This window comes from Opisthocomus hoazin, chromosome 9 (assembly GCF_030867145.1).
Source record: "Opisthocomus hoazin isolate bOpiHoa1 chromosome 9, bOpiHoa1.hap1, whole genome shotgun sequence".
NCBI lineage: Eukaryota > Metazoa > Chordata > Aves > Opisthocomiformes > Opisthocomidae > Opisthocomus > Opisthocomus hoazin.
This window is the reverse complement of record NC_134422.1, coordinates 38091554-38115976: the sequence shown is the minus strand read 5'-3', so window position 1 is coordinate 38115976 and position 24423 is coordinate 38091554. Positions and strand designations below refer to the sequence as shown.

General features: G+C 52.1%; 2 protein-coding genes across 3 annotated transcripts; both read left to right on the top strand.

The window, feature by feature from the left end:
• Window positions 1-432: 432 nt before the first annotated feature.
• Window positions 433-9880, top strand: C9H21orf58 (chromosome 9 C21orf58 homolog). Its single transcript, XM_075430927.1, has 10 exons — window positions 433-510; window positions 634-705; window positions 2210-2267; window positions 2942-2947; window positions 4191-4258; window positions 4605-4748; window positions 5228-5342; window positions 6713-6852; window positions 8471-8643; window positions 9826-9880. Exons 2-10 carry the CDS (start codon window positions 646-648, stop codon window positions 9839-9841), a joined length of 780 nt encoding a protein of 259 aa, XP_075287042.1. The 5' UTR covers window positions 433-510; window positions 634-645; the 3' UTR covers window positions 9842-9880.
• A 2815-nt stretch (window positions 9881-12695) lies between these two features.
• On the top strand, window positions 12696-23315 carry KMO (kynurenine 3-monooxygenase). 2 transcript variants are annotated; one of them, XM_075430450.1, is made up of 15 exons: window positions 12696-12871; window positions 13767-13836; window positions 15379-15476; window positions 16161-16298; window positions 16551-16599; window positions 17380-17467; window positions 18113-18278; window positions 18796-18867; window positions 19351-19472; window positions 20670-20817; window positions 21245-21302; window positions 21415-21497; window positions 22657-22758; window positions 22852-22911; window positions 23104-23315. In XM_075430450.1, the coding sequence occupies exons 1-15, from the start codon at window positions 12818-12820 to the stop codon at window positions 23269-23271; spliced, it is 1476 nt and encodes a 491-aa protein (XP_075286565.1). In that variant the 5' UTR covers window positions 12696-12817; the 3' UTR covers window positions 23272-23315. The 2 variants fall into 2 exon arrangements, with proteins under 2 accessions (XP_075286565.1, XP_009943162.2); XM_009944860.2 differs by having other exon boundaries at window positions 12697-12871; window positions 16209-16298.
• Window positions 23316-24423: the final 1108 nt, after the last annotated feature.

The window sequence follows — 24423 nt, the reverse complement described above, 5'->3', positions numbered from 1 at the left end:
AAAGCATACAGACCCCTTATAATGGGATAAATATTGCAAACAGCAAGACCACAATGTGATGACCCCTAGCACTGGGCTTGTGTTAAAGAACCATTGGCTTCTGTCTTCTTTATTCTTGTCCACAAATGTGCTTGGCATTTTTTTTTTTTTTTTAACAAAAGGAGCATAAGCTTCTACACCTGGAGATCAAATTGTTTATACTGTGGATTGACACTGCAAACTTAGCAACCAGGTTACAGGCACGAAACTCCGAGCTACTTAAAAGATACTAACAACACAGAGGGCCAGGCTTGGTGCCACTGCCAGGGAGAGGCTAGCAACCATTCAGAACAGACAAATACTCACGCCGAGTTACCCTGCTGTGGCTATCGCAACCTGCAGAGTGAAAATGCCTGGAGAGAAATGGCAGGAAAAGCAGTGCCTGTGACATTGTGGCGAACGTCTGTATTCATTTTCACCTGGGAGAGAAAGTGAAGCTTTTATCTTCTTCCCTCGATTGCTCATAATCTTGTAATTTTTTTCTGTAATGGAATTATTCTTCTATGAAGATCGTGGAGGGGAAAAAATGACCACTGGAAACCTACCTGCCTTTGCTTAGCTTTTTAACCTTTTTTTGCCTGCCTGCTCTTCCAGGAGACTACCAAGATGACAGATCCTTCAGTGCTGGATCACCTGACACGACTGAAAATCAAACTCCTAGAAAAGGTAAGGGAGTAACTCTGCAGCGGTCACCTTTGCCCTGCATTTTGCTCTCGCATGTTTAAGCATTAACACTGTGTTTTAAATAATTATATTCCTAATGAGATTCAAAGGGTATCTGCAGCCAGCTGAGAACCCCTTTCTTCATGCAAGCAGAGGCAGACCAACGTGCAGTGGTGCTACTGTCGCTTTCTTAGAGAACATTCTACAAGTTTACATGGACATACTGTAAATTAAAAATAGAACTAAAGTGACTTTCATCTTATGGGAGATGTCACCAGTTAGCTCAAAACCAGTTTGAATTGTGCCAGGCAAAGTTTAGGAGTAAATTTTGCGTAAAGAGGCTGTCAGAGTGTTTTAAGGCGATTTCATACCCTCTTTTTGGTTTACTTTCACATAAGATGAGTTGCCTGGTGAAACACAGGCAGACCTTTGCTGGAAGCACATGAAGTGCTGCACAGAATCCCAGTAGCTCTTTGTTGTGACTCCACACATAAATGCATCCCAAGTTCCCCACTCAGCCCTGTTCCTCCACCCTCACCACATCCGATATCCACTAGTGTGGATCTTCTGCTTCAGTGTCCTGCAGAAGCCACTTAGGGTTGTCTGGAAGGAAAAACAATTTACCTGGAAATGTGAATGCTGTAAGTCACATCTGACCTGTCTCCGTGGTGGAGTCTTTTGTTCTTAGATGCAGCAGCCATTTGAGGGCAAAGCTTCCACCAGCATGGAGCCATAGTGGACCAAGCAAAGAGCCTGTGCATAACTGAAAGGTCTCCAATTTCTGAGTATTAGGGAGCAACAAGGGCCAGCTGCTCCCCAAGGAGCAAGGAGTTGAGCACGATAACACAGCCAGCAGGGTAGGGGCTGGCACCAGGCAAGCAGGGCAGAGCCAGAGACAGTGGCCAGGTTCAACCAAAAGTTCCAATCTACCAGATAAGCTTGTGATGATGAGGTAGGTCCAAGGCCAACCTGGGAAGGGACTGCAGGTTGGGATCAAAGCTAAAAGGCTCCATGGCCAGTCACAGGCATGGCTGTGGTTGAACTGCAGATCAACGCTTATCCAGATTAGCTCAGGTGGGAATTGAAGACCCAGAGCTGAGATGAAAGGGACTCTTGGGTACATGAGTGTCGGGTGTGGATGGAAGCCCCAGGTGAGGCTGGTCAGGGCCATTTAGGCCTATTAGTGCTCTGAATACCCAAAACTGTCTGGCATCACGTTTTGCATATGATCTATATGATCTTCATATGATTTGCCCTACAAAATAAATGATGTATAAGTCTCCTGATTCACCATGCTATCAATTTACAGGTCTGGGATAGCCTGGCCAGTTGGAAGCCTGACTTTTCTTTTACCTCACTAGCTGTCATTTAGCAGTTAAGAAGCACTGCTTGTTTCCACTTCTGCTTTGTTTCCTCCATCCTAAACCTGTGCCTGTAAGGTAGGGTTAGAAATTGTGAGCTTTGCTGCCTGACTCATAACCAGTTCTTGTTGTGATTCTGCCGACAGAGACTAGAAAATGAACAGGAGAACCTAGAGAAGATGGAGTCACCTCTCCCAGCTGCAAGTAAAAGAGAAGCATTTGTTCTAATTATGGACATAATGTGGAAAGGGCTTAGTGATGTTCTCAGGCATGAGTTTCTCAGCAGGTTGCACTGGATGATCACATCCCCTCCCTAAAAGCTGTGTGCTCAGTGCTTGGGCATTTGGGTAGTCAGAACTTGCTCTGTCTTGACTTCTGTGACAGGCACCTTGTCTGGGGGGCAGGAGGGAGGCTCTGAGCTTGAGTCAGTGCTGCCCCAGCTTAGTCCGCTTAGCTAAATCTGTACGCAGCCCTGGGGACTGGAAGTTGCAAAAATGCAGGTTCCAGTGAAGCTTGTGCAGTAACATCACCCTGTATACTGGTCTCGGTCCTAGCCGAGCCGGCAAATCTTAGCGGCCTTGGTGCAAGTAGAACTGGCTCGCTATCCTGTGCAGCTATCCACATTTTGAATTCCTTCAACTTTTTGTTTTGATGAAGGGAAATGATCGGCCAGCTGAGCACTGACATAAGAATGACCTCCTGCCCAGGTGTCCTCTGCAGCCTCTCAGCTGTGGGTGCTGGTTCAGCTGGAGCAAACGGCTGGTGATCCTAGCTCCCGTACCCACGAGCGAGCCCCTCTTGCAGCCCAGCTGTATGCTCAGCTTCAGTGATCCTGAAAAGGAGCTCTTACGACCGCTCTGTGTCTCCAAGGGATCCAGGCAGGAGTAACGCTCCATTTCTGATGCTGCTTTGTGCCTTTGAAGCTGACCAATGCAGCCTTGTGCAGACCAGAACATGGTTTCCAGTGTGAAAAAACTCTGACTCAGCTTATGAAACAAACCATTATACTGAAGGGGTTGGTCTTGAGGGCTGCATTGATAAGAGCTGGGCAACCATCTCACCAGGAAACCACGCATGTGCAATCACATCCTGTGTCTTTACCAAACCCTTTCGAAGACTGCTATGAGGTTTCACCTACAAGTAGTGTGTTCCTTTACACAATACTCCCACGGAAGCTACGCGTGCTACGTGCGGAGCATTCATTTCCTTGCACGGCACATACTGTGGTTATAATTATATTATCTATGGATTAAAGCCTACCAATAGAAGATCAGAAATATTTCTAGATTGTACTCTGGGCTTGTACCTGTTGAGTTGATGCACAAATAGTTGGAAACCTTCAATGCTGTGGCCAAAAATTAAAAAACCCTTTAACAACTTATGGTTTCCAAATACAACGTGATGCTTTTCAGAGCAGATGCAGGGCAGTCCTCCAATGTATCTAAAAACCTTGTCTCTTGTTTTCATTTCAAGCGACTTCAAAATCAGCTGCATGTGGGAAGAACTGGAAAGGAGGCTGATTTAGAACAAAAAAGGAAACAGAAAGGAAACACTTCCAGGCTGCCCCCTCCCTGGAAGTGTTCAAGGCCAGGCTGGATGGAGCTCTGAGCAACCTGGTCTGGTGGAAGATGTCCCTGTGCATGGCAGGGGGGTTGGAAGCAGCTAATCTACAAGGTCCCTCCCATCCCAAACCATTCTGTGATTCTATGATTCTACGATTCTATGAAAGGTTGACATTCAAAACTGAGTTGGTTTTGATAGGTCACAACGAACTTTTTTTACCCTTTGCACAATCATCCTTTGCATGTACAGAGTATGTCTAGGAAATTTCATGCTGAAATGAGTTTCTAAGGCAGGGGAGTAAAAGGGGGCTTTAGGGAGCAACCTGAAAAGTTTATTTTCAGCGAAGGGGTGTTGCCTTTGTAGAGCTGCTGAACAGCTGTGTCTGCATGTGGCATAAAGTCATTATCTGCTGCGGACTTGACGTGAAAAGTAGCCTAAAGCCTTTAGTGGAAGGAGTCAAGTTATCTTGTAACAACTTTTCCAGAATTAATCTCACAATGCAGGTGCTATAATAGCTCTGTCTTTGTCATCCTTTGAGAAGATAATGGACTTCTCCTCCACCAGGGAACAGCCGTGAGGACATGCTCCGAAGTGCCCTAAGGCGAAGGAGAGACCTCCTGCAGGAGCTTAGGGTAAGAGCCCTCTCTGCGGACAGAAACAGCAGACTTGTTTGTTCTTCACTTTTTTTCCCCATTCCTTTTTGCTTGCACTGAAAACTGTGTGGCTTTGAGATACGTGGGAAGAAAAACTTTCTTTATAGTTCTGCACAGGGTGAGTGCTTCCCTTCATGCAGCAGCTGCTTGTGGTCCTCCCGTCAGACCCAGCAGCGCTGGGGACTTCTGCAGCCCTGTCTCGGCGAGCAAGGCTGCACCCTGCTGCGGGCTCCCGAGGGATATTCCCGTTTAGTCCAGAGAGCGTAACAGCACTGTCTGCCTTTCTGTGACCAGGTTTCCTTTAAGAAGATGCTTGACTTTTCAGGAGCAGCACCTTCTGGAAGAGCTTTCACAGCCCCCTGCACCGGCTGGAGGACACTGTCACAGCCCCAGAGCTGCCGCCCCGCACGTCTACCAGATACCTTTCCCAGCTCCCCAGGCAGAGCCACCAAGGATTATCCAGCAGGCGGTAAGGATCCTGTCTCCCAGGAAAGTGCTCCCTTCTGCTAGTGCTGTGCCAGTTTGAGACAGCGACCGCAGGTGGAGGGACCTGGGGGCTGTGTGGAAACGCTCATCCCACCGAAAGGGAAGATATGCCTCTTGCTGTTGTACCCGACCCTTACTGCCCTAGGCAAGATCTAAGGGAAATCATCTCACAAGCAAGGCACAAAATTCAGAGTGTGAATGGTTTACCATAGGAGCGAGGTAGCAAGAGGAGCGGGAGGAATGCCCACGCTCTGGCCTGGCTGTTCAGCCGCTTTCCGATGCACATCGCTACCTCCTCACGCAGCCCACAACCTCAACAGCTTCTCCACGAGAATCTCATGGAAGACAATGTCCAAAGCCTTACTCAAGTCCGGGCAGATGATACCCACTGCTCTGCCCCCCCAAAGATGAGGGAGCTGGCCAAAACCAACCCCGCCTTCTCCATTTCCCTTTCTTTTCCAGATGCCACCTCAGCCTGCCACCATCATCCAGCAGCTACCTCAGCCGCCCCCCTTGATCACGCAGATCCCCCCTCCCCAGCCTTTTGCAGCCCCCCGCTCCGGGAGCATTAAAGAAGGTGAGGTACCCCCGGTCTAGCAGCCAGCTCGGAGAGGGCAGGTGAGGTGCCGCGGCGGGTGGAAGGGGGCATGGGACAGTGTCCAAGCTGGTTAGTGACGCGCTGTTTCACGACCGCTGCCGAAGTTGTGGAAATCGCACTCCGTAAATGGACTAGATGCCATTTCGGAGAGGCTTCCAGGCAAACCCTTATTGATAAAAATAAAAAGAGGCTGCAAACTTGGCAAAGCCAGGCTGAGCTGCCGGGGAAGCTTTGGAAAGCAAAACAGCTCAACCCATGGCACTGAGTAATATTGACAAGGTCAAACCCATGCGCACAGATGATTCCAAAATTACCAAACAGGCTTCTAAAATCTGATTTTATTCTTTTGTTCCCTCTTAACCTGCTGTTCAGCCTCCTCAGAACAATACAGGCTGTTATTACGTCCCCTGTCTGGGAACAAGACAGAACAGCTGAGAGCGCCGTTCCAAATATAGCGCAATGCCAATAAAAAGAATTTGTTTCTAAACATAGGTGGATGCTACTGTGAAACAATACACGAACAAAAACCCGGGATGACTCCCCTGGCTCAACCTTCAGCCACAGTTTTCTTCATCCCACAGAGAAATCCATCAGTCGTGAAACTGCTTCATTTCTCAGCTCTTTCTTCACCTCAGCGTCTGAGGTTTTGAGTCAGAGTTTATTTTCGTAAACAAAATAGTCCCAATTCATACATGACTTTTCTGAAGCTGATTCGTGTAAATTACTTTTGGTATGACCGGTTTAAAAAAAAAAAAAAAAGGAGTGTTGCCTTGATTTTTTTTTCCTTCTTTTTTCCTCCCTCTCCCCCCTTCCTTCCCCCCCAAGCGAATTGGTTCCACTGCACAGGTCCTTTGTGACTGGCACCCGGAGATCATGGTAACTGGATTTGAAGCACATGCAGTGGGCTCTCAAGGTGGCACTGCAATATCACGTAAAGTTGAGGAAACCTCACACAGAAAGCGATGCTCTTGAGCCAAAGCAGTGGAGAGCGTTGTGATGAGTGGGTCCACGCTGGAGTAAGCGAGAGAGCTCCAGCGCTCAGCCCTGCTCCAGCCCACCAGTTGGCACAGCCAGAGGGGTGGGCTCACAGGGAGACCAACACACAGAAGATGCTCAAGAACAGCTTTCTCATAGAAAGGAGGAGAAACAGGAGAGCTGGTCTGGACAGCCTTATTCATAGACATTAATTCTGCACTGCCTGGGAACATAATGTTAATATTCTTCACGTGTCCCTTTCAGCTGCTTTGTCTTGGTTGCAGTGACCAGTCTGTGTGCTGGAGGGCAATTCTTACCGAGATGCCTCTGCTGATAAAGCTCTTGCTTTCTTCCCTGGGGTGCCCTCTTCCCAGATATGGTAGAGATGATGCTGATGCAGAACGCCCAGATGCACCAGATCATCATGCAGAACATGATGTTGAAGGCTCTGCCACCCCTGGTGTTTGCACAGCCCGCGGGAGCCGGCTCTGCCCCGCTGCAGCAGGCACAGCAGGTAACGACACCGGGCTCTGAAGGGCATCCTTGCTCGCACGGGGCAACGGTTCATCTCCTGGGGAGGGTGTAGGGCCTGGACAAAACGTGCAGAAATGTCTGGGACGTTTAACAGCTGTGCACATCTTCAAACCCACCGCCCCAGAAGCCTGTTACTGAGCAGAGCACAGCCTGCCGCTTTACTGTGATGGGCGTCGTGACACGACCCGGTGGAAGAGCGTCTTCTCTGCCAGCACAGACTGGATCCAGTCCAGCTCTGAAAATGATCTGGCCTGTGCAGTCGACCCGCTAACAGACTGTGCGTGAAGACATCCACACTGTTGCTGCAAACAGCGGGGCAGTTTTTGTGTTCCAAACCCTGCGCCTGGTAAAGTTTCACCTGGCGGTTTCAAACAGGCTGGAGCTGAAGCACAGGTTTTGTGGTCGTACTTGGAGCCCGCTGCTCTAGTCCCACCGAAAATCAAGGGCTACCGAGCTCTGAAAGGACGGATCTGAAAGGTATTTTGGTGTGCAGATCCCTATAGGGATTTTTGCAAAATGTGTCCAGTGCCTGATAAGAGCTAGGTGATTTTGAACATATTTTTAGATGACCAATTCCTAAGCTATTTTTAACAAGGTGATATAGCTCCTTAGCATTCTTAAATGCTTTGGAAAAGTGTATTTCCAGTGTCTACTCTGTAATATTTATTACCTAAGAAGCAAGGACAGTTGATCTTTGGGGAGAAAGGGATGTCCCAATGTTGCAAAAACTTTCCCTGCACTTTTCCTACACCTCCATTTTTAGGCTGCATCTTTTCCCTGTGCTGTAAGAAAGATTTGTTTTCTCTTTCCCGGATGTTAAAGTTGTCAGGTGCTGAGAAAGGAACTCCCACACTGCTGCAGCCCTTGCCCAGCTCACTCACACCTTTCCTACGTGTCGTTCGCAAAAGCAACGTACGGCTTAAAAGCCCCGGAGCCCCAGGCGTAACGGTGGGGTAGGAAACAGAATTCCCCTCCATTGCCCATCCCACCCTGGGAAGCCGTGTTGGGGCACCCACTGCTTTCGTCAGCCGCCGTCCCAGCTCTTCTCACCATGGAAATGGTGGGCAGCGCCGGCTCTTCCTCGCGTCAGAGCTGCGCCGAGCGCTGCCTCGGACGGAAGTCCTTTCCTATTTTCCTTAAAGTTTGCAGCTTCTGATTTTGACTACTCTTTCCCCCTTGCCCCGAGGGAGATGTCCAGGGCAGGCGGTGGTGCTGGGAGAGCCAGCAGACTCATCTGCAGCTTGCTGCGTAGGATCCCGCGTCTAAGGGAAGGTGGCAGAGGAAGAGCACGCATCCCCCCGGTCCCCACCTTCCTCCCCAGGCCATCGTGTCACCGCGTGATTCCCTGACGTAGACCAATGGGATAAATTGGAGGGAGCGGGGTCTGAGTGCCTCTGAATATCGGGAGAAATCTGAAATCACCAAGTGTTTGCTGGACCTTCTATGTTGAAGCCTGCCAAACCCAACTCTGGAGAGATGCTGAAGAACTTCCTCCACCAAGGGGTGGCGGAGGGGGAACCCAGCCCCCCACCCCAGCCAGGGACCCTTCCCGTGAGGGCACAGATCTCACAGATTGCCCTTTCTCTCTCTCCAACAAGGACCTGCAGTTCGCTGCTCCCCGGGCTGTGAAAGCAGACAGGCCCTGGCCATCTGCGGTCCACCACCACCACCACTACCCTCCCGCAGGGGTGCTGCCGGTGCCCCATGACGGCTTCCCGTCCGCACCCACGGCACATCGCTGGACCGGCAGCGCGCTCCCGGCCCTGCCTACGTAAGTAAACCGGCAGCCACGGCGTAAAGGTTTCGCCCTTCCTTCCTGCACAGGGCGGGTAGCAAGGTCGACCAGACCATCCCACACCTTCGTGATTCTTCGCTATGGCCAGTCCTGCATGTTGTCTTTAACACAGCAATGGGATGCATGAGGGTTAAGTGATGATTTGATACACTCAATCTTATACCTTGAGTAATTAACCCTTGCTTACTGTGGAATAAACGTGCCGATCAGACAAGGTCTACAGATGATACCGGGCTGTGTCCCTGCCACACAGAGCCGCCGTGCAGCTCCGCAGTGGCTGTCACCCTCGGTTCTGGGTCTCCCTGTGAACCCAGCAGGCACCCGCTAAATAAGGGCTGCACGTGTTTTACATTCAGCCTAAGGTTCCTGGTAGGATTTTTATTCTTAAAACACTGCTGAGACATTTGCTAATCAGAAATTCCTGGGAAAAACCCCACCAAACTTGCTAAGAAAAACGATACAGAGGGAGGGAGTATTCAGAAATAAAGCTGAGCCTTTGGGATAAGCCTGTGCTTGCAGTGGCCGGAGAGGCCTCAGGAGAGGGTCCGAGCCATGAGAGAGCAGCGGTCTTGCCCAGTACATCAGGAGGGGATAGGAAGGAAGCAGGCATGGAAGCCGCGGTGCGAGAAAGCTCTTGCATGCCAAGGCTGGTGAAGAAATGCACATTGCTAGAGTGTGAGGGGGAAGCTGGGGACTTTGGGATGGGACTCACTGCTGCGTCAGTCAGAACACAGCTTTTATTTCTGTGCTATGGCTCTTTCAAAGCCTTGGTGAACAGGAGGAGAGGATGGAGGCAGCTGCAACCTCAGGCTGGGTGACCTGCTGGCACGGCTATCTCTGTGGCCCTCTTTAGCGCAGGATTTGAATTCCTGAACAGATTTTTTACCTAATGGGATTATGAGGGATAAACATTTCTATCTCTCTCATTTTGACATGGGTTTGTAATCTGTGTTGGTAAAGACCTCTTGGCTCCTTCCAGAGTCGGTGCAATTAGCTGTTTGCAGAAATCGGCAAAGGAAGACCTTGTCACGGCTTTTATGCTGTCTCCTTCCTCTTCTTCAGCTACCTGCCACCACGAATTGTGAGATCCGACACATCTACACTGTCCTTCTGCAGCTGCTGTTGCCAAACGCAATAAAGCCATATTTCTTGCTGCAGGTGGCCCACGCACTGACAGGACAGGTTCCTCTGCAAGCGGACCGCAACGTTGCTGAGGTCAACCTGCATGTGAAGAGTTCCTACATGATCTGTCTGATTGACAGCCTGACGTCTGTATGACTGCACGCCGTTGGTACAAGAAGCGAGCGGGAGACAGACTGCAGATGTTCAGCACAAACGTACTGTGTGCCTGTGGTCTGCTCACCCGTTTCTGCTGGCTCTGTGGTTTCCTCTCATCTTCTAAGCCCAGACAAGCCACAAGCAATCACCACTTTTTTTTTCTCCCCATCTCTTCACAGCATCAAGAAAACCCATTCCAAAGTGTCTTGCAGGCCTGGCAGCCCACAGAAGCCCCTGGGCATGAAATAAGCTTAACACCTTAACACCAGTGTCACCTGAGTCCTTTCGAACGCGTATGACCCAGCTCCAGGGCTAAGAGTCCCCCCTCCTTTGCACACCAAGGGAATGCCCCTTGTGAAGGGGGCTGCTGCCCGCCTGGGGAGGACAAGGCAGACTAGCCCAGCATGCCTGAATGAGGGTCGAGTCACCAAACTTCATCAGCCTGAAGTGCTCCTCCCTCAGCGTTTTTGGTTGTACTCCCTCACAGATGTACTCGTCCTACAGTAACTGCCTCTCCAGGGATGTAAAGCTGAGCAGGGACGACCCAGATGCAAGCTATCTGCACAGCAGAGCAAAACCCTGGCGCTGGATGCTCCTGGAGACCCGCTCTCTGCCCTACCCGTGCGAGGTGGCTTTACGCACTATGCAGATAAATAATTCTCAGCGGAGAAGAGCAGAAAGAAATCTGCTCCTGCGGTCGTCAGGTTGGAACGTCGATGTGCGGCGCGTAGCCCCAGCTAACTGCAGCCCACGTCTTCTGCCCCAGGAGGGCTCTCAGTCCCCCCCAGATCTCACATTTTACAAAGCTACCCATGGTTTTCTTCTCAAAGAGCTATTGGAGGGTGATTTAAGCAGCCTGGAATTGTGGATATTTGTTTCATTAGTTCTCAGCCTTTCCCTTGTATAGGTTGCCCAGAGAAGCTGCGGCTGCCCGCTCCCTGGCAGTGTTCAAGGCCAGGTTGGATGGAGCTCTGAGCAACCTGGTCTGGTGGAAGATGTCCCTGCTCATGGCAGGGGGGTTGGAACCAGACAATCTTTAAGGTCCCTTCCAACCCAAACCATTCTATGATTCTATATATTCCGGGTTTAGTCTTGATTTTAAAATAATAATAAAATCCTGAGTTTCTTCCTTGGATATTGGCATGTCTTTTTCTTCAGAAACATAAATCAAGCACCTTTCCCTTCTTTACTTTTCCTACTAATTTTCAGGGAGCAGGCTTTAATCCGAGCCCACGTTATCCGGTTGTTTTTGTTTTCATTTAGGACTCCTTGGAAGGCTAGCTCAGAGTTTTAACCAAGCGATACTTCTTCATGTCTCAGCAGCCTGGTTACGTTTAATACAGAAAAATAAACCATGAGTTAGTAGCACTTTCTCAACGCCTCCCCACCTTCTCCTGTTTTTGAGGTGGAGAACATCTTTACATTGGTTTTGTCTGATGCAGTTTGTGTGTGAGTTTGATGAAGATCACCCAGTGACCTAAATTTTATTTGGCATGAACCCAGAAGAAAAGATACCGTGCTGGGCACAGACAGTCAGGGTGGTGGAGTAATCTGCAAAGTCTACCGTGCGAGCATGCAAAGGGTGCTGTGAGCGATATTTCCAAATAACAACCGTCACTGCTGGAAACTAATGGTGTGCTCTCTGTGCTCTGAAAACAATTAATGAATAATTTATCTACTATGCAAAACTTACCTTGCTCTTTGCCCTCTCTGCTTTGTTTTCTTTGCTCTGCGTGTGTGTCAGTCAGATAGTGTGGGTCAATCCACCGGGCAGTAAATCAGAGGAACCCAGTGGAGGATCTTCCGTGGCAGAGCCAGGGCCAATGGGCACTCGCAGCCTTCAACAGCCCCAACCAGCCCCACCTGGGAACCCTGCCCTCCCCAAGGCCAGCAGCCCCATTTAAGCTTGGGCCTGGGGGTGCCTGTGGGTCCTGTTGGTCTTCTTCTTACATGGTACTGTGGGTTGGGACTGTGGTGTGGTGCTTGCTCCCCATCCCCTCGGGAGCAGCCGGCCAGGAACCTGGACATGCAATGGAGGATGGTGCTGTGCTTGTGCAGATGTTTGGTCTTGCTCCTTTGAGACAGATCTGCTGGTTTGGGCTGTGCATTGCAGGTTTAGCAATCAATGGCAGTTGGTGTATGTTAATGTATGCGTTTTCACTGTCTGCTGTTTAATTATTGTGCGTAGGCTGTAATTGGCTCCTTGCTATGAAAAGTTTACCGTGTGCAGCGTTGGCTCAGCAGAGCGCTTCCTCCCAAGGATGGGCGTGTGTAATGGTGCATGCAGAGGTGTCTCCTCACAGCCTCATCCGAGTCCTGCAAAGCTTCTGCAGGTTAGACATGGACCCTCTGCTCTGCATCACACCCCAAAATGCTGGATCCACGCACAGCTTCCTCGGGTGAAAGATGTCCTCGCAGATGGGATCAGGCCCCTGGGCAAGCAGCGTGGTTGACGTCCCACCCTCAGGAGAGTATCTGAGAAGCTCCAGGGGTTACTCCGCATCGTCCCACCTGTGCCTCTGCAGTCACAGCCCAGCGAAGCACCAGCAAAATCCCGGCAGCTCCAGGTTCTCCTGCTCTGTGCGTGTTTCATCAGGAGGTCCTTGAAGGCTGCAGAATTGCTTTACCATTTTTAAAAGAGGCTTTCTAATAAAGCTGACCAACGCCACATTTGTATCTCTTCACCTAAGGCTCAGTGTCAGGCTGACTCCCCAACAGTCTCTGGGCTGGGAGTTAAACTTTAACACGAGCCAGGGGAGAAGAACCTTGGTGTGACTCAGCCACCCATGTCCTTCCCCCTCTCCTCCCCGCCGGCAGGACAGGGAGCCGGGACGCAGCAGTAAGAACCTGAGACCTGGGGGCTGCCCCAGCGATGGAGCCCAGTGACCCACGGGGGAAAAGAGTCGCCGTGGTCGGCGGTGGCCTGGTAGGAAACGTGATCTGGCTGCTCTGTGATTGCATTTGCTGGGGAGCTGGGGCTGTAAAAGCATTGCTTGGATGCGGGGTGAATATTTTTCTTAAAATCATTCCCCCTTCACATGACGGGGTGTTATGGAGGAGTCGCTTGAGCTCCAACTGTGGGAGGTAGCGAGGCTCGTTTGAGCAGCAAGGACTTTGTGGGAGGAGAACGGCTCTTTCCCTTGAGGGAAAGCTTTGCTGCTGAGATATCCCAGAGAGGCAATGCATCGGAATCTAAAGGACGGCATGGAGCATCGCAGCACCTAAATCTCTTTTGACTTTTTGGCCGTTGCCTTGGAAAAGAGTGATGACATGAGAGTCTGTAGTGCTGACAGTGATTCATGATGGAAATTAAACAGGAAAAAGACAGCCATCCAGCTAAATAACAAGCAGGACATACGTGTGCTGTCCTCTTTCAGGTAACATCTTGCTATTGCACAGGTCTAGCTTCCCTCCATGTGCTCCCAAGGGAATGCTGCACTGCCTTGAATTCTATTGAGGGACATAAACACAGTTTAGAGGAGCAGGGAGCTTACCTGTACCAGCTCCTGCTGTCTCTGGCTGGAGGGGTTAGCCCTGCTGCGATTAATCACTGCGTGTAAACAAGCCCTGAACTTGGTATGACTTTGTACCATGAGTTTCAATGGGTGACTTTTGTCTTGGAGGCTCTGCAGGTACATCAGCAGTGCCAGAGGACTTCTCTCTAGGATGAAGTCCTCTAAGGTGCTTGGTCAAAGGGTCTTCCTGTATATGCTGAGCTGTATCCCCCAACTGCTGCTTTCCCTTGATGCAACTCAGCAGTGATCTCTGATGCAGCTACTAGTGAAATGCTTCATCCACCACTCCTGATCCTTCTCTTGTAGGTGGGTGCACTAAATGCCTGTTTCTTTGCTAGACGAGGTTTCCATGTTGATGTTTATGAAGCCAGAGAAGGTAAGTTCAACCTGACCATCATTTCTTTATTAATATGTTTCTGTCCCTTTACTGATAGTTCTGGAAGAAGCAAAAGACCTGTGTGAGCTCGCTGTGTGAGCCCCTCAGGAAGTGTGGTCTGGATGAGTGGTCAGCGAGGTGGATTGAGACCTGGCTGAATGGCAGAGCTCAGAGGGTCGTGATCAGCAGCGCTGAGTCTAGTCGGAGGCCTGTAGCTAGTGGGGTTCCCCAGGGCTCAGTCCTGGGCCCAGTCTTGTTCCGCTTATTCATCGATGTCCTGGATGAAGGGACAGAGCATACTCTCAGCAAGTTTGCTGATGACACAAAACTGGGAGGAGTGGTGGATACACCGGAAGGCTGTGCTGCCATCCAGCAAGACCTGGACAGGCTGGAGAGTTGCGTGGGGAGGAACCTGATGAAGATCAACAAGGGCAAGTGCAGGGTCCTGCACCTGGGGAGGAACAACCCCATGCACCAGTATAGGCTGGGGCTGACCTGCTGGCGGGCAGCTCGGCGGAGAGGGATGACCCACAGAGGTCCCTTCCAAACCCAAACATTCTGTGATTCTATGATTCTGTCTATCAGCTGAAGGACAAATAAAACCTGGGCAGAGACGGTAAGCCAAGTGACAGATGAGAATGACACCATGGAAGGTGAAACTCAACTCAGGTGTGAAGGGGAGGAGAAGCCCTGCCTGACATGTGGTCTCTTCCCTCTTGGGCAGATGTTGGGAAGGGCGGTTCTGCTGCTTGGCTCTGGGTCCCCGCTGCAGAAACGGGGGTCACAGCAGCCAGCCCCAAGCAATGCCAGCAGGCTCAGAGCAAGAGCAAATGGCTTTTTGCCATGGATTAACTGTTAAACTCTTTGCTGGATGTTGCATATACTAGAAGTTTCACAGGTTCAAAAAGCATCTGGTTTCTCTTACTTCCCTGCTGAGTTGGAAGGATTTTACCACTTTCCTCTGGTTTTTGGCCCATTTCTTCTGCTGAGATGAAACCTTGGAAGCTGTTGGGATGAGGCTCTGCTAAGCGCACTGGTCAGTCAGACGGGGAAGCCTTCGTGAGGCCATTTAGAGGAGGAGCAGGCCAGTGCCGAGACATTTCTATCTGAACAGCGATGGAGAAGGTGACCTGCCAGTGTCCTGAAAAGAGTCAGCCTGTGGGTCTCAGCAGAAGCTGCCAGGCATTCATCACTCAGCTCTCTCTGCTTAAAGGGGAAACAGCCCGCAGTGATGACGTGCCCTCCGGCATTGCGGGAAGCTAGCACAGTCTGGCATTCCCTTTGCAGCATTTGGCTGCAGCTGCTTCTTCCAGGCAGGAGGAGGCATGGAGGAAGCAGCCCTTGAAGCTGCTCAGCCGCCTTCCCGAGAGCGGAACGTGCCCTCTGATACCTGCCCTGTCTGCTCGCAGAACCAGGGGGGGACGGGGACTCCCCCACTGCCCCGCCTGCAGGGATTCAGGAAGATGCAGGGATCTGGGGAGATGATGCCCACACCAAGCTGTGGTATCGGCGTCCCCGTAACCAACTGCTCTTTCCACGCAGATATCCGGGTGGCCAGCTTTGCCCGTGGCAGAAGCATTAACCTGGCCCTGTCCCACAGAGGACGCCAAGCCCTCCAAGCCGTGGGGATGGAAGAGCAGGTACCCTGGCAGCTTCTGTCGGTGGTGGGGTCTCTGTGGTTAAAACGCTGTTGACTTCACCTGGTGATGGACGGGCTCTTTTCCGCTCCCCAAGCATGCAGAGGCCACTGCAGCAGCAGCTCCACTTCTGTGAGCGTGCAGGTAGACCTCTCCCCCTGCATGCCAGCAGCCTGGCTGTTTTCCCCACTGATGTGCCCAGATTTGTATTTTCCCACAAAACCTTGAGCTTTGGGCTGACGCCTGAAATTCATGCACACCGACTTCTGCACAGCACGGTGGCCTCAGAGCCCAGCACTCCTCTGCAGGGTTCTCACTGCCGTTTAACATCCAGTGGTTGGCAGTGGTGGCATCTCCCGGCCAGTGTCTCCCTGCAGAGGAGGAGCCCAGGCTTTGACAAGTCATATGCCAGCACCGAGACGTAATTTGGTTGTCATCCCCTCCCCTGCCCAGCACCGTGTGGCTTTTCATGTCCCTTCTACCAAAAAATATTTGTGCACTCATTTTTGTGAGAAGGAGTGGAGTGATCTCAGTAAAATGTAGTGACTTGGTGTTGACAGCCCTGTAAAATTTTCCCCAGTAACCTGGGTAGCCACGCGGAAATGTATGAGCCGAGAGCATCCCATTCTGCCCGGGGTGCAGTGCGCGGGGGGAATGGCGCTCGGCATCTTGTGCCCTGCCCCTCAGGAGCTCAGTTTTGGCCAGAAGGCTGGGTTTCCTTGCCTTCCTCTTCAGATTGTGTCCAAAGGCATTCCCATGCGGGCGAGGAGGATACACACGCCTTCGGGGAAGAAGTACTCTATCCCTTACGGGAAGAAGAACCAGGTACGGGGCTCGTGCTGCCGCCCAGAGATGCTTCGCAGAGTGCGAGGGGTCTTTGCTAGCGTTTGTAGCGCTGTGTGGTGGGCAGCCTGGGGCTCACGCTCTTAGGAAGGATGCTGTGAGCGGGAGGGGGATTGCGTGACACCCCCGCCCCGGGTTCGGCAGGGCTCTTTGGAGGGGGCGGCGATTCTTGTCCGGCCGCGCAGAGCATCCTTCAGCAACGCCTCCTGAACTCCGTGCTTCTTTGCCTTGCAGTACATCCTCTCTGTGGACAGAGCAAACTTAAACAGAGAGCTGCTGACAGGTAGGTTGCCAGGGCTGGTCGCAAACACTTTTACACCCCATTCACCAAGGATTTAGGGTTTGCCCCATGAACAGGAGACTTTGGGCCCCAGGCTCTCTTTGCCCGTGAGTTCGGTGTAACCTGGCTCTCAGAAAGTGGAAACGTGAACTAGATGGGTTTTTTTAAGAAGATCTGTGCTGTTTCCCTGCTATTTGTCTGATGCAAAAGGATATTAAAGCAACTCCCCCCAAGCCCTTTCTGTGTGTGCAGAAACCCCTGAGGAGCAGCTCTGCTGCATTTGCCCTCGAGTGGGAGCTGCCTCAGCTCCCCGGCTCCCGGCACCAGTATCTGCTGCCAGAACTTCACCAGCCAAAGCCAGAGATACCTCCTTGGCCTTGCCACAGTTCGTGGCATCCTCCATGACCCCTGACTGTACAGAGACAAATAGAAATTAGAGCACTGTGGCAAAGCGCGTAATCAGGCCAGGCCAAATTTTCCCAAATTTCCCACTGACTCCCACATCCCACCTTGAAAAACAATGTAGTGATGGTGGAAACAGATCAATGACTCATGTTACTGAGGCAAAGAAAGAAGTCTTGGTACGATTCCTTGCACTTTTTAAACATCTTTCACCAGAGTTGACCAAAGGCAGCCCTAGCGTGGCCTGCCTGCCGGCCATCACCCAACACAGCAATCTTATTTGCTGTAATGGCAAATATCCCTATAATTTAGGGATCCCTTGGAAATGTTTTTGGGGTTGCAATACAAGCCTCCACATTTAGTTGTCATTCCTTTTCACAGCTGCTGAGAGGTACTCCAACGCTAAGCTGTACTTTGGACACAAGCTCCTGGGGTGCAACGCAGAGTCGGGGACATTAACCATAAAAAGGTAATCCCTGTGCAAGCCTGGGATCAGCTGCTGCCTTCGGTTAGGCTCTGCTTAATCATTCATTAAACCTCAAACAATTGGGCAACCTCAGTTTGAAACTGAGTGGTTGTTCCTGAGTGGGTGTCAGCTTTGGGAAGGAGAGACATCAACGCAGGGTTCATGGGGAGGCTGAAAAGAATCTCAGCAACTCACTAACCCCCCAGCAGCCTGGCAGGAGGCTGGGCACACGCTTGCTGACCTGTGCAGGGAATACACGTGCCAGCCTCCGTAGTGACGGTTTTCAGGGACAGATTGCTCGTCAGGAAGGGCAGCTAACGACCTTATTTCAGAGTTCTGTTAAGTTCTGGTCATGCCCCCATCCACCTGGGGACGCAGGCTCTACCAAATACCACCATTATCCCAACAGTGCCTGTTGCGTTCTTGGGTAGGTCTGGCAGAGTTAGGCTTCTGATAACCTACAGGATAATTACTTCTCCTAATCCTGAGCTTCCCAGTCAGTGACAGCCGATCTTCCCTCACCCTAGAAGATTAATAACGCTGGAGGTGATGCTGGCTTTTTGCATAAAGCAGATCCACTGTGCCCAGCGGTGCTGAACTGGCCTGGAGTTACAGCAGGATTGGTCCAAGGGACTCTCTTGCTTTCAGATCTGACCAACAGTCATTGGAAGTCACCTACGATCTCATCGTGGGATGCGATGGAGCCTTCTCAACAGTCAGAAAGCAGTTCATGAGGCAAACACGCTTTAACTACAGTCAAGAGTACATTCCTCATGGCTATATGGAGCTGACCATCCCTCCCAAGGATGGAGATGTAAGTGTGCCTGTCCTGGGGACTCCTAGCACCTTTGCAGATGGGACACCCCGCTCCCCTCTTATGGTTGCTCTGCTGCAGCAGTTCTAGAGAAACTGATCTCTCACTTGGGGGTCAGCCAAGAGATTAAAACTTTCCTAGGAGAAGGTAGGCATCTCTTCCTCTTCCAGTGGTGGGGCCATTGTCTTGGTACCTGGCTGCAAAAATCCTAGAGAGCCTGCCCCAGAGCGGTGGGGCTAACTCTAGCTCTGAGATGTCCCAGGGATACGGGAATGTGTCTGTGAGGACACCAGGGACTACAAACCAGCAGATTTTTGCCCATCTTTCCTACCCTTTCTGCTTGCTCTTGCTCTGTGTCTTCCTGAAGCACCAGGTACCAGAAAGGGGCCCTGTGATCACTGTGTCTTCTCATGGTGCACAGGATGGGAACAGGTCTGCTGCTGCGGAGGGGAACCAGAGGCTGGGCTGGGCAAGCTGAGCGGCGCAGGGACACAAGACAATTTTCTTTCTCTTTCAGTTTGCCATGGAACCAAACTACCTCCATATCTGGCCGAGAAACACCTTCATGATGATTGCACTGCCCAACATGGTGATAACCCAAAGCCATGCTCCCTTGGGGGATGGGATGGAGCTTGTGGGGATGAACTGGCTGTAGTGGCAGGCATGTGGCAGGGGCTAAGAGGGCTGATGAGGTGCCAGGAGGGACCCCCAGCCTGTGCCAGGCATCCCACTGCGTGGCGGTGTGCAGGGCAGGACCCCAAGCACTGGCCCTGCCTCACCTGTGCTGCTTCTTTCTGCACAAACATCCGAGCCCCCCAAAAACCAGCTCCCTGCAGCTGGATGTTCTAAACCAGGTATGGCAGTGCCAGGGCAGTGTGCTGGGCCCTTGCTGGCAGACCACACACTGCCCATTTCTACCTCCCCCCTGCCTGCCCCCAGCATGTGCAAGCCCACCATGAGAAACGGTGCGGCTCACTGTCATTGCCAGGTGACAGGCTGGGCACTGAGCTGCTGCTCCAGGTGCTCTCTATGGCCTCTGGGCTTCTTTCTGACCTTCCTCCCCGGCCGGCAGGACAAATCCTTCACCTGCACGCTCTTCATGCCCTTCGAGGAATTCGAGAAGCTCACGACGGGCGAGCAAGTGCTGGGTTTTTTCCAGACCTACTTCCCAGATGCCATCCCCCTCATCGGAGAGTAAGTGTTCCCACCTGCCCTTCTCGCTCATCAACGTGGTGCCACCAAGCCCGGGGATGCATCCCCAACCCAGCCTCGGGGTCCTGGCGATGGAGGCTCTGCTGAAGCTGGCTGAAGGGGTTGTGAGCGCTGCTGGGGTGAATCCCCATGGCCTGTAGGTCTGAAGGAGGGGGGAGAGAACCGGCCAAGGTTTGACACCCTGTCAGAGGTGTTGAACTCAGCGGATGGATCAGCTGTTCATAGGCCAAGGGTTTTTGATGTTAGAGGTGGGCGAGCAGCGACTCCACTAGAGCAAAGGTAAGGGTTGCACGCTGAAACCGGCAGCACGCAGGTAGTCCTGCTGTTCAGATAGCTGAGTTGCACAAATGTTGAGATTTTAGCTAACAGACTGAGAAAAGCTGGGCTTGGCAAAAAAAAAAAAACACCAGACCACTGTGCTGACTAAACAAAGGCTGTCACTGATCAATCATATGGCTAAAACGAGTGCCAGGGCTGTGAGATACGGGAGCAGGCAGCTCTCAGCAGGGACCCTCTCGCTGCTGGGCAAACAGTACAAGGGCAGCAGCACGAGGCCGGAGCATCCCACTCCACCTGGGGACCCTGGTGGCAGTGGGGACCAAGGCCAGCCTTTCCACAACACGTCCTCACGGCTTTGACTCTTTTCAGCGCGTCCTCCTTTTCTCGCAAAGAGGGAAGCTCCCAGTGGGAGCTCCAGCCCACGCTATTAATGCTTCTGCTTTGCAACGTAGTTATCTGTTCTGGGCTTTTTGGGCTGATAGGAAGGGTCTCAGCTGTGTTAGACGATTTTCCTTCCCTTAAGGAGGCTGTATCACAGGAATTTGTATGAACTTAGAAGCTCAGATATCCTCTAGTATATCCTTCCTACAGTGACTGCCATCCACCACTGCTCATGGTAAGAGGACTGAGATGTCAATGGCGCTTTTACTCACGGTCTGGTTGTGTGCTGAGCTTAAGACCTGCAGACAATGTATTTGGTCCCTAGGGGGAAGTTAATGAAACAGGTTTTCTGGTCTCCATGTTTTTCCTTGCACAAATATCCCAGTGAACAGGCTTGGGTTTTGCATCTTAACACTGACAGTGCCCGTGGCCCTGGCTTCCTGAGCTTGGACGTGGCATGACTTGCTCTTCTTGTCTCTCGTGGTCCTACAAGTGAAGTATCTGTTGTTTTGCCTGAAGGCGAGAGCTGAAGCGCGATTACTTTTTGCTGCCAGCCCAGGCCATGATATCTGTGAAGTGCTCCTCCTACCACCTTGCTTCCCGGTGCGTGCTGATGGGAGATGCTGCGCATGCTGTTGTGCCCTTCTACGGACAGGGCATGAATGCAGTAAGTCACGGGGCCGTGTTGGTCGGGCCTCCACTCTTTTCACCCAGAAATGCCTGGTTTTAGCGTGTAGTTCCATAGAGCTCATGGGCTGGCCTGTCTCTCTCACGGGCTGATGGCATCTGCATTGTGTTGAACTTCCCTCAGGCACCTGGAGGAGATGGGACAGGGTGGTGCTGCTTTTCCATGGGGCAGAGGGCTGCGTGGGAGGGCGATCCAGCCGGGCAGCCTCAGGCTGCCCATAAAGGCAACATCCTGGATTTCTCTGCGAGACCCCTGGCAGAGTGGTCTGGAGTAAGAATCCTGCTCTGAAGCTGTGGTCAGTGGGACCCTGCACGTGTGAACCGCTACACTAGCTAAGGATCCATGAGAATATTTCTAGTGAGCACGTGGTTCCTTCTGCCTGTTTACCCTCTAATTTTCTTCCCAGGGCTTTGAGGATTGTTTGGTCTTTGATGAATTAATGGACCAGTTCCACAATGACCTTGGTGAGTGAGGTGGCTGGGGAAGAGCAAGAGCAGAGGAGGATCTCTCTGCAGCTGAAGGTGGCTGGATGCCCTGCTGGGGAGCTGCCTGGGAGCTGCCACTCTCTTATCCCAGGTGCCTGCCTCCCCGAGTTCTCCAGGCTGAGGGTGCCAGATGACCACGCGATCTCGGATTTAGCCATGTACAACTATGTAGAGGTAGGCGAGCTGCACATGGACTTGTGGTCATGTGGGCCGTGCACACAGCGGCACCCCCGTAGGATGCACACAGCAGACAGGGGCTCTGCAAAGGCTCTGGTTGGGCTCTCACCCTGGCAGACTTTAGCTTAAAAGCTCCTTGGGAATGCCCCTGGGGCTGGGGAGGTTCAGCTCGGCTCAGCTGATGACACCAAACTGGGAGGTGTGGTAGATACACCAGAAGGCTGTGCTGCCATTCAGCGTGACCTGGATAGGCTGGAAAGCTGGGCAGAGAGGAACCTGATGAGGTTCAACAAGGGCAAGTGCAGGGTCCTGCACCTGGGGAGGAACAACCTCATGCACCAGTACAGGCTTGGGGTGGACCTGCTGGAGAGCAGCTCTGCGGAGAGGGACCTGGGTGTCCTAGTGGACGACAGGTTAACCATGAGCCAGCAGTGTGCCCTGGCTGCCAAGAAAGCCAATGGGATCCTGGGGTGCATCAAGAAGAGTGTGGCCAGCAGGACGAGGGAGGTTCTCCTTCCCCTCTACACTGCCCTGGTGAGGCCTCATCTGGAGTACTGTGTCCAGTTCTGGGCTCCCCAGTTCAAGAAAGATGAAGAGCTGCTGGAGAGAGTCCAGCGGAGGGCTACAAGGATGGTGAGGGGACTGGAGCATCTCCCCTACGAGGAGAGGTTGAGGGAGCTGGGCTTGTTCATCCTGAAGAAGAGAAGGCTGCGAGGGGACCTTATAAATGCCTACAAATATCTGTAGGGTGGGTGTCAGGAGGATGGGGCCAAGCTCTTTCCAGTGGTGCCCAGTGACAGGACAAGGGGCAATGGGCACAAACTGAGGCACAGGAAGTTCCAGCTGAAGATGAGGAAGAACTTCTTCCCTCTGAGGGTGACGGAGCACTGGAACAGGCTGCCCAGGGAGGTTGTGGAGTCTCCTTCTCTGGAGATATTCAAGACCCGCCTGGACAAGGTCCTGTGCAGCCTGCTGTAGGTGACCCTGCTTTGGCAGGGGGGTTGGACTAGATGACCCACAGAGGTCCCTTCCAACCCCTACTATTCTGTGATTCTGTGATTCTGTGACCCCCAGGACAGGCAGCAGGAGAGCTAGCAAAACGCAGCGGAGCCCTGCCAAGAAGCTCTGCAAAGGGGTGATGGTTGCTCTGTTGCAGATGCGTGAGCACGTGAATTCAACGTGGTTCATTTTCCGGAAGCAAGTAGACAACTTCCTCCACACCCTCATGCCTTCCACCATCGTTCCGCTGTACACCATGGTAAGGCCAGCACCTTGGTCCCCACTTCCTGAGCCACCATGAGCTCCTCCTGGCTGGCTTTGAGGTGGTGACGTGCTCCTGCAACCCTCCCAGGTGACCTTCACCAGAATTCGCTACCATGAGGCTCTTCAGCGCTGGAGATGGCAGAAAAAGGTTGGTCGGTGGTGGTTCCCGTCCTCCCCATGCCACAAGCCTCGTGAGCTCCACATCCTGCGTGCCAGCACTGGTCAGCTGCAGCGGGGGAGCTTTGGTGGTGGGATCTTGCCAGGCGTGAAGACTTCACTTGGTGCCGCAGGGTAGGAGCAAGCCTCTGATGATGCCGGGGTTTCTCTTTGGCACTTGCAGATAATTAATCGAGGGCTGTTTGTCATGGGGGCAGCAGGACTGGGTGGCACCTACCTGCTCGTAAAGCGGCTGGCACGGGACTTGAACTTCTGCATGGAAGACTTGTGGGGCTGGTCCCACTATCTGAAGAATGTTGGAAATTTTCCCTTTGGCACACAAGTGGCTTGAGTGCAAGGGGAGCTTCTGGTTGTAATAAAAGTGAAGGCACGGGCTGTTGGCTCAGCTGGATGATGCAGTTTCTCGGGCCCCTCTGCCTCCCGGCCCCTTAGGAGCTGTCGTGGTCCCTTTCCCTGGGCGAAAGGAGCCCATCAGTGTGCAGGGTGCCCAGGGAGCCTCTGCACGGGCTCGGGGTATCTCTGCCTCACGTCAGCAGCCTTGGCTCGAGTGATGCGGTGTGTCGTGAGCTGGGTGCGGGTTTTGTGCGCAGCGATGTGGGGAGCACGAGCCCCCCCAGCCAGCAGGACAGCCACTTGAACCGGTGACTTCTGCTCTTACCAAAATCAAGTCAACATCTTGATTTGAAAATCAGCTGGTTTCCTCCCCACCCCAAGTCAAAGAAAATACGGTTCAGTTATTCTTGGTGGAAATGAAATAACTTTAAGAAAGGATGTCCTGGGGCAGTGCTTGAAGCCTGGAGAAAGGGCAATTTTCAAGCAGGTCTCCCCAGAGGGACCACCAAGCCTTTGAGCTAAAGCAAGACCAGGGGCCTGAAGGACCCTCCTATCTCGCTGTTTTCCCTCTGGGCTTTTGCATGTGCCCTAGCATACATTTCTGTCTAACGCAATTACCGATCATAGTTCTTTTTGAAAAAATCTGGATCCCTCATCGACTTTAATTGTGCTCTGAACCACATAAGTGGTTGCACACTCTACTCCAGCAGTAGGACCTGCAGCTGGTGATGGGGGGGATAGATAGTCTCTTCACGTCCAAGTAACAACCACCTCTGCCTGGGCCCCTGTCCATGGGCATTGCACCCGAGACCCAGAGCCCCAGCGCTGGTGTCTTTGTGCAGCCAGGACCTACACTGAGTTGGGGGTCCTCCAGTCAAAAATAACTGCAAGTACTGGGATAGTACTGGGGGGAGTATCAGACACACTTTCCCCCTCCTTACCTTGCGCTACAGCCTCACAGTCACTGCTGAAGCACAGCAAAACGGCTCAAACCTGATCTGATGTGGTCCAGCCACTCTCGTTTCAGGAGGTTTACAGATAGCTGCCAGCAGATGGGCAGGGACAAGAACTGGCTTGCATCATTTAACGAGTTGTTTTTGGCTTGCGGGGGAGCACCTTTCAGGATGTAGATGGCAAATCGGTGTAGAAG

Coding starts and splice junctions, on each gene's coding strand:
- C9H21orf58 (XM_075430927.1), top strand. CDS start 646: ATGACAGATCCTTCAGTGCTGGATCACCTGACACGACTGAAAATCAAA. Junction 706..2,209: donor AAATCAAACTCCTAGAAAAG/GTAAGGGAGTAA, acceptor TTCTGCCGACAG/AGACTAGAAAATGAACAGGA. Junction 5,343..6,712: donor CTCCGGGAGCATTAAAGAAG/GTGAGGTACCCC, acceptor CCCTCTTCCCAG/ATATGGTAGAGATGATGCTG.
- KMO (XM_075430450.1), top strand. CDS start 12,818: ATGGAGCCCAGTGACCCACGGGGGAAAAGAGTCGCCGTGGTCGGCGGT. Junction 17,468..18,112: donor GGGACATTAACCATAAAAAG/GTAATCCCTGTG, acceptor TCTTGCTTTCAG/ATCTGACCAACAGTCATTGG. Junction 22,759..22,851: donor TCGTTCCGCTGTACACCATG/GTAAGGCCAGCA, acceptor CAACCCTCCCAG/GTGACCTTCACCAGAATTCG.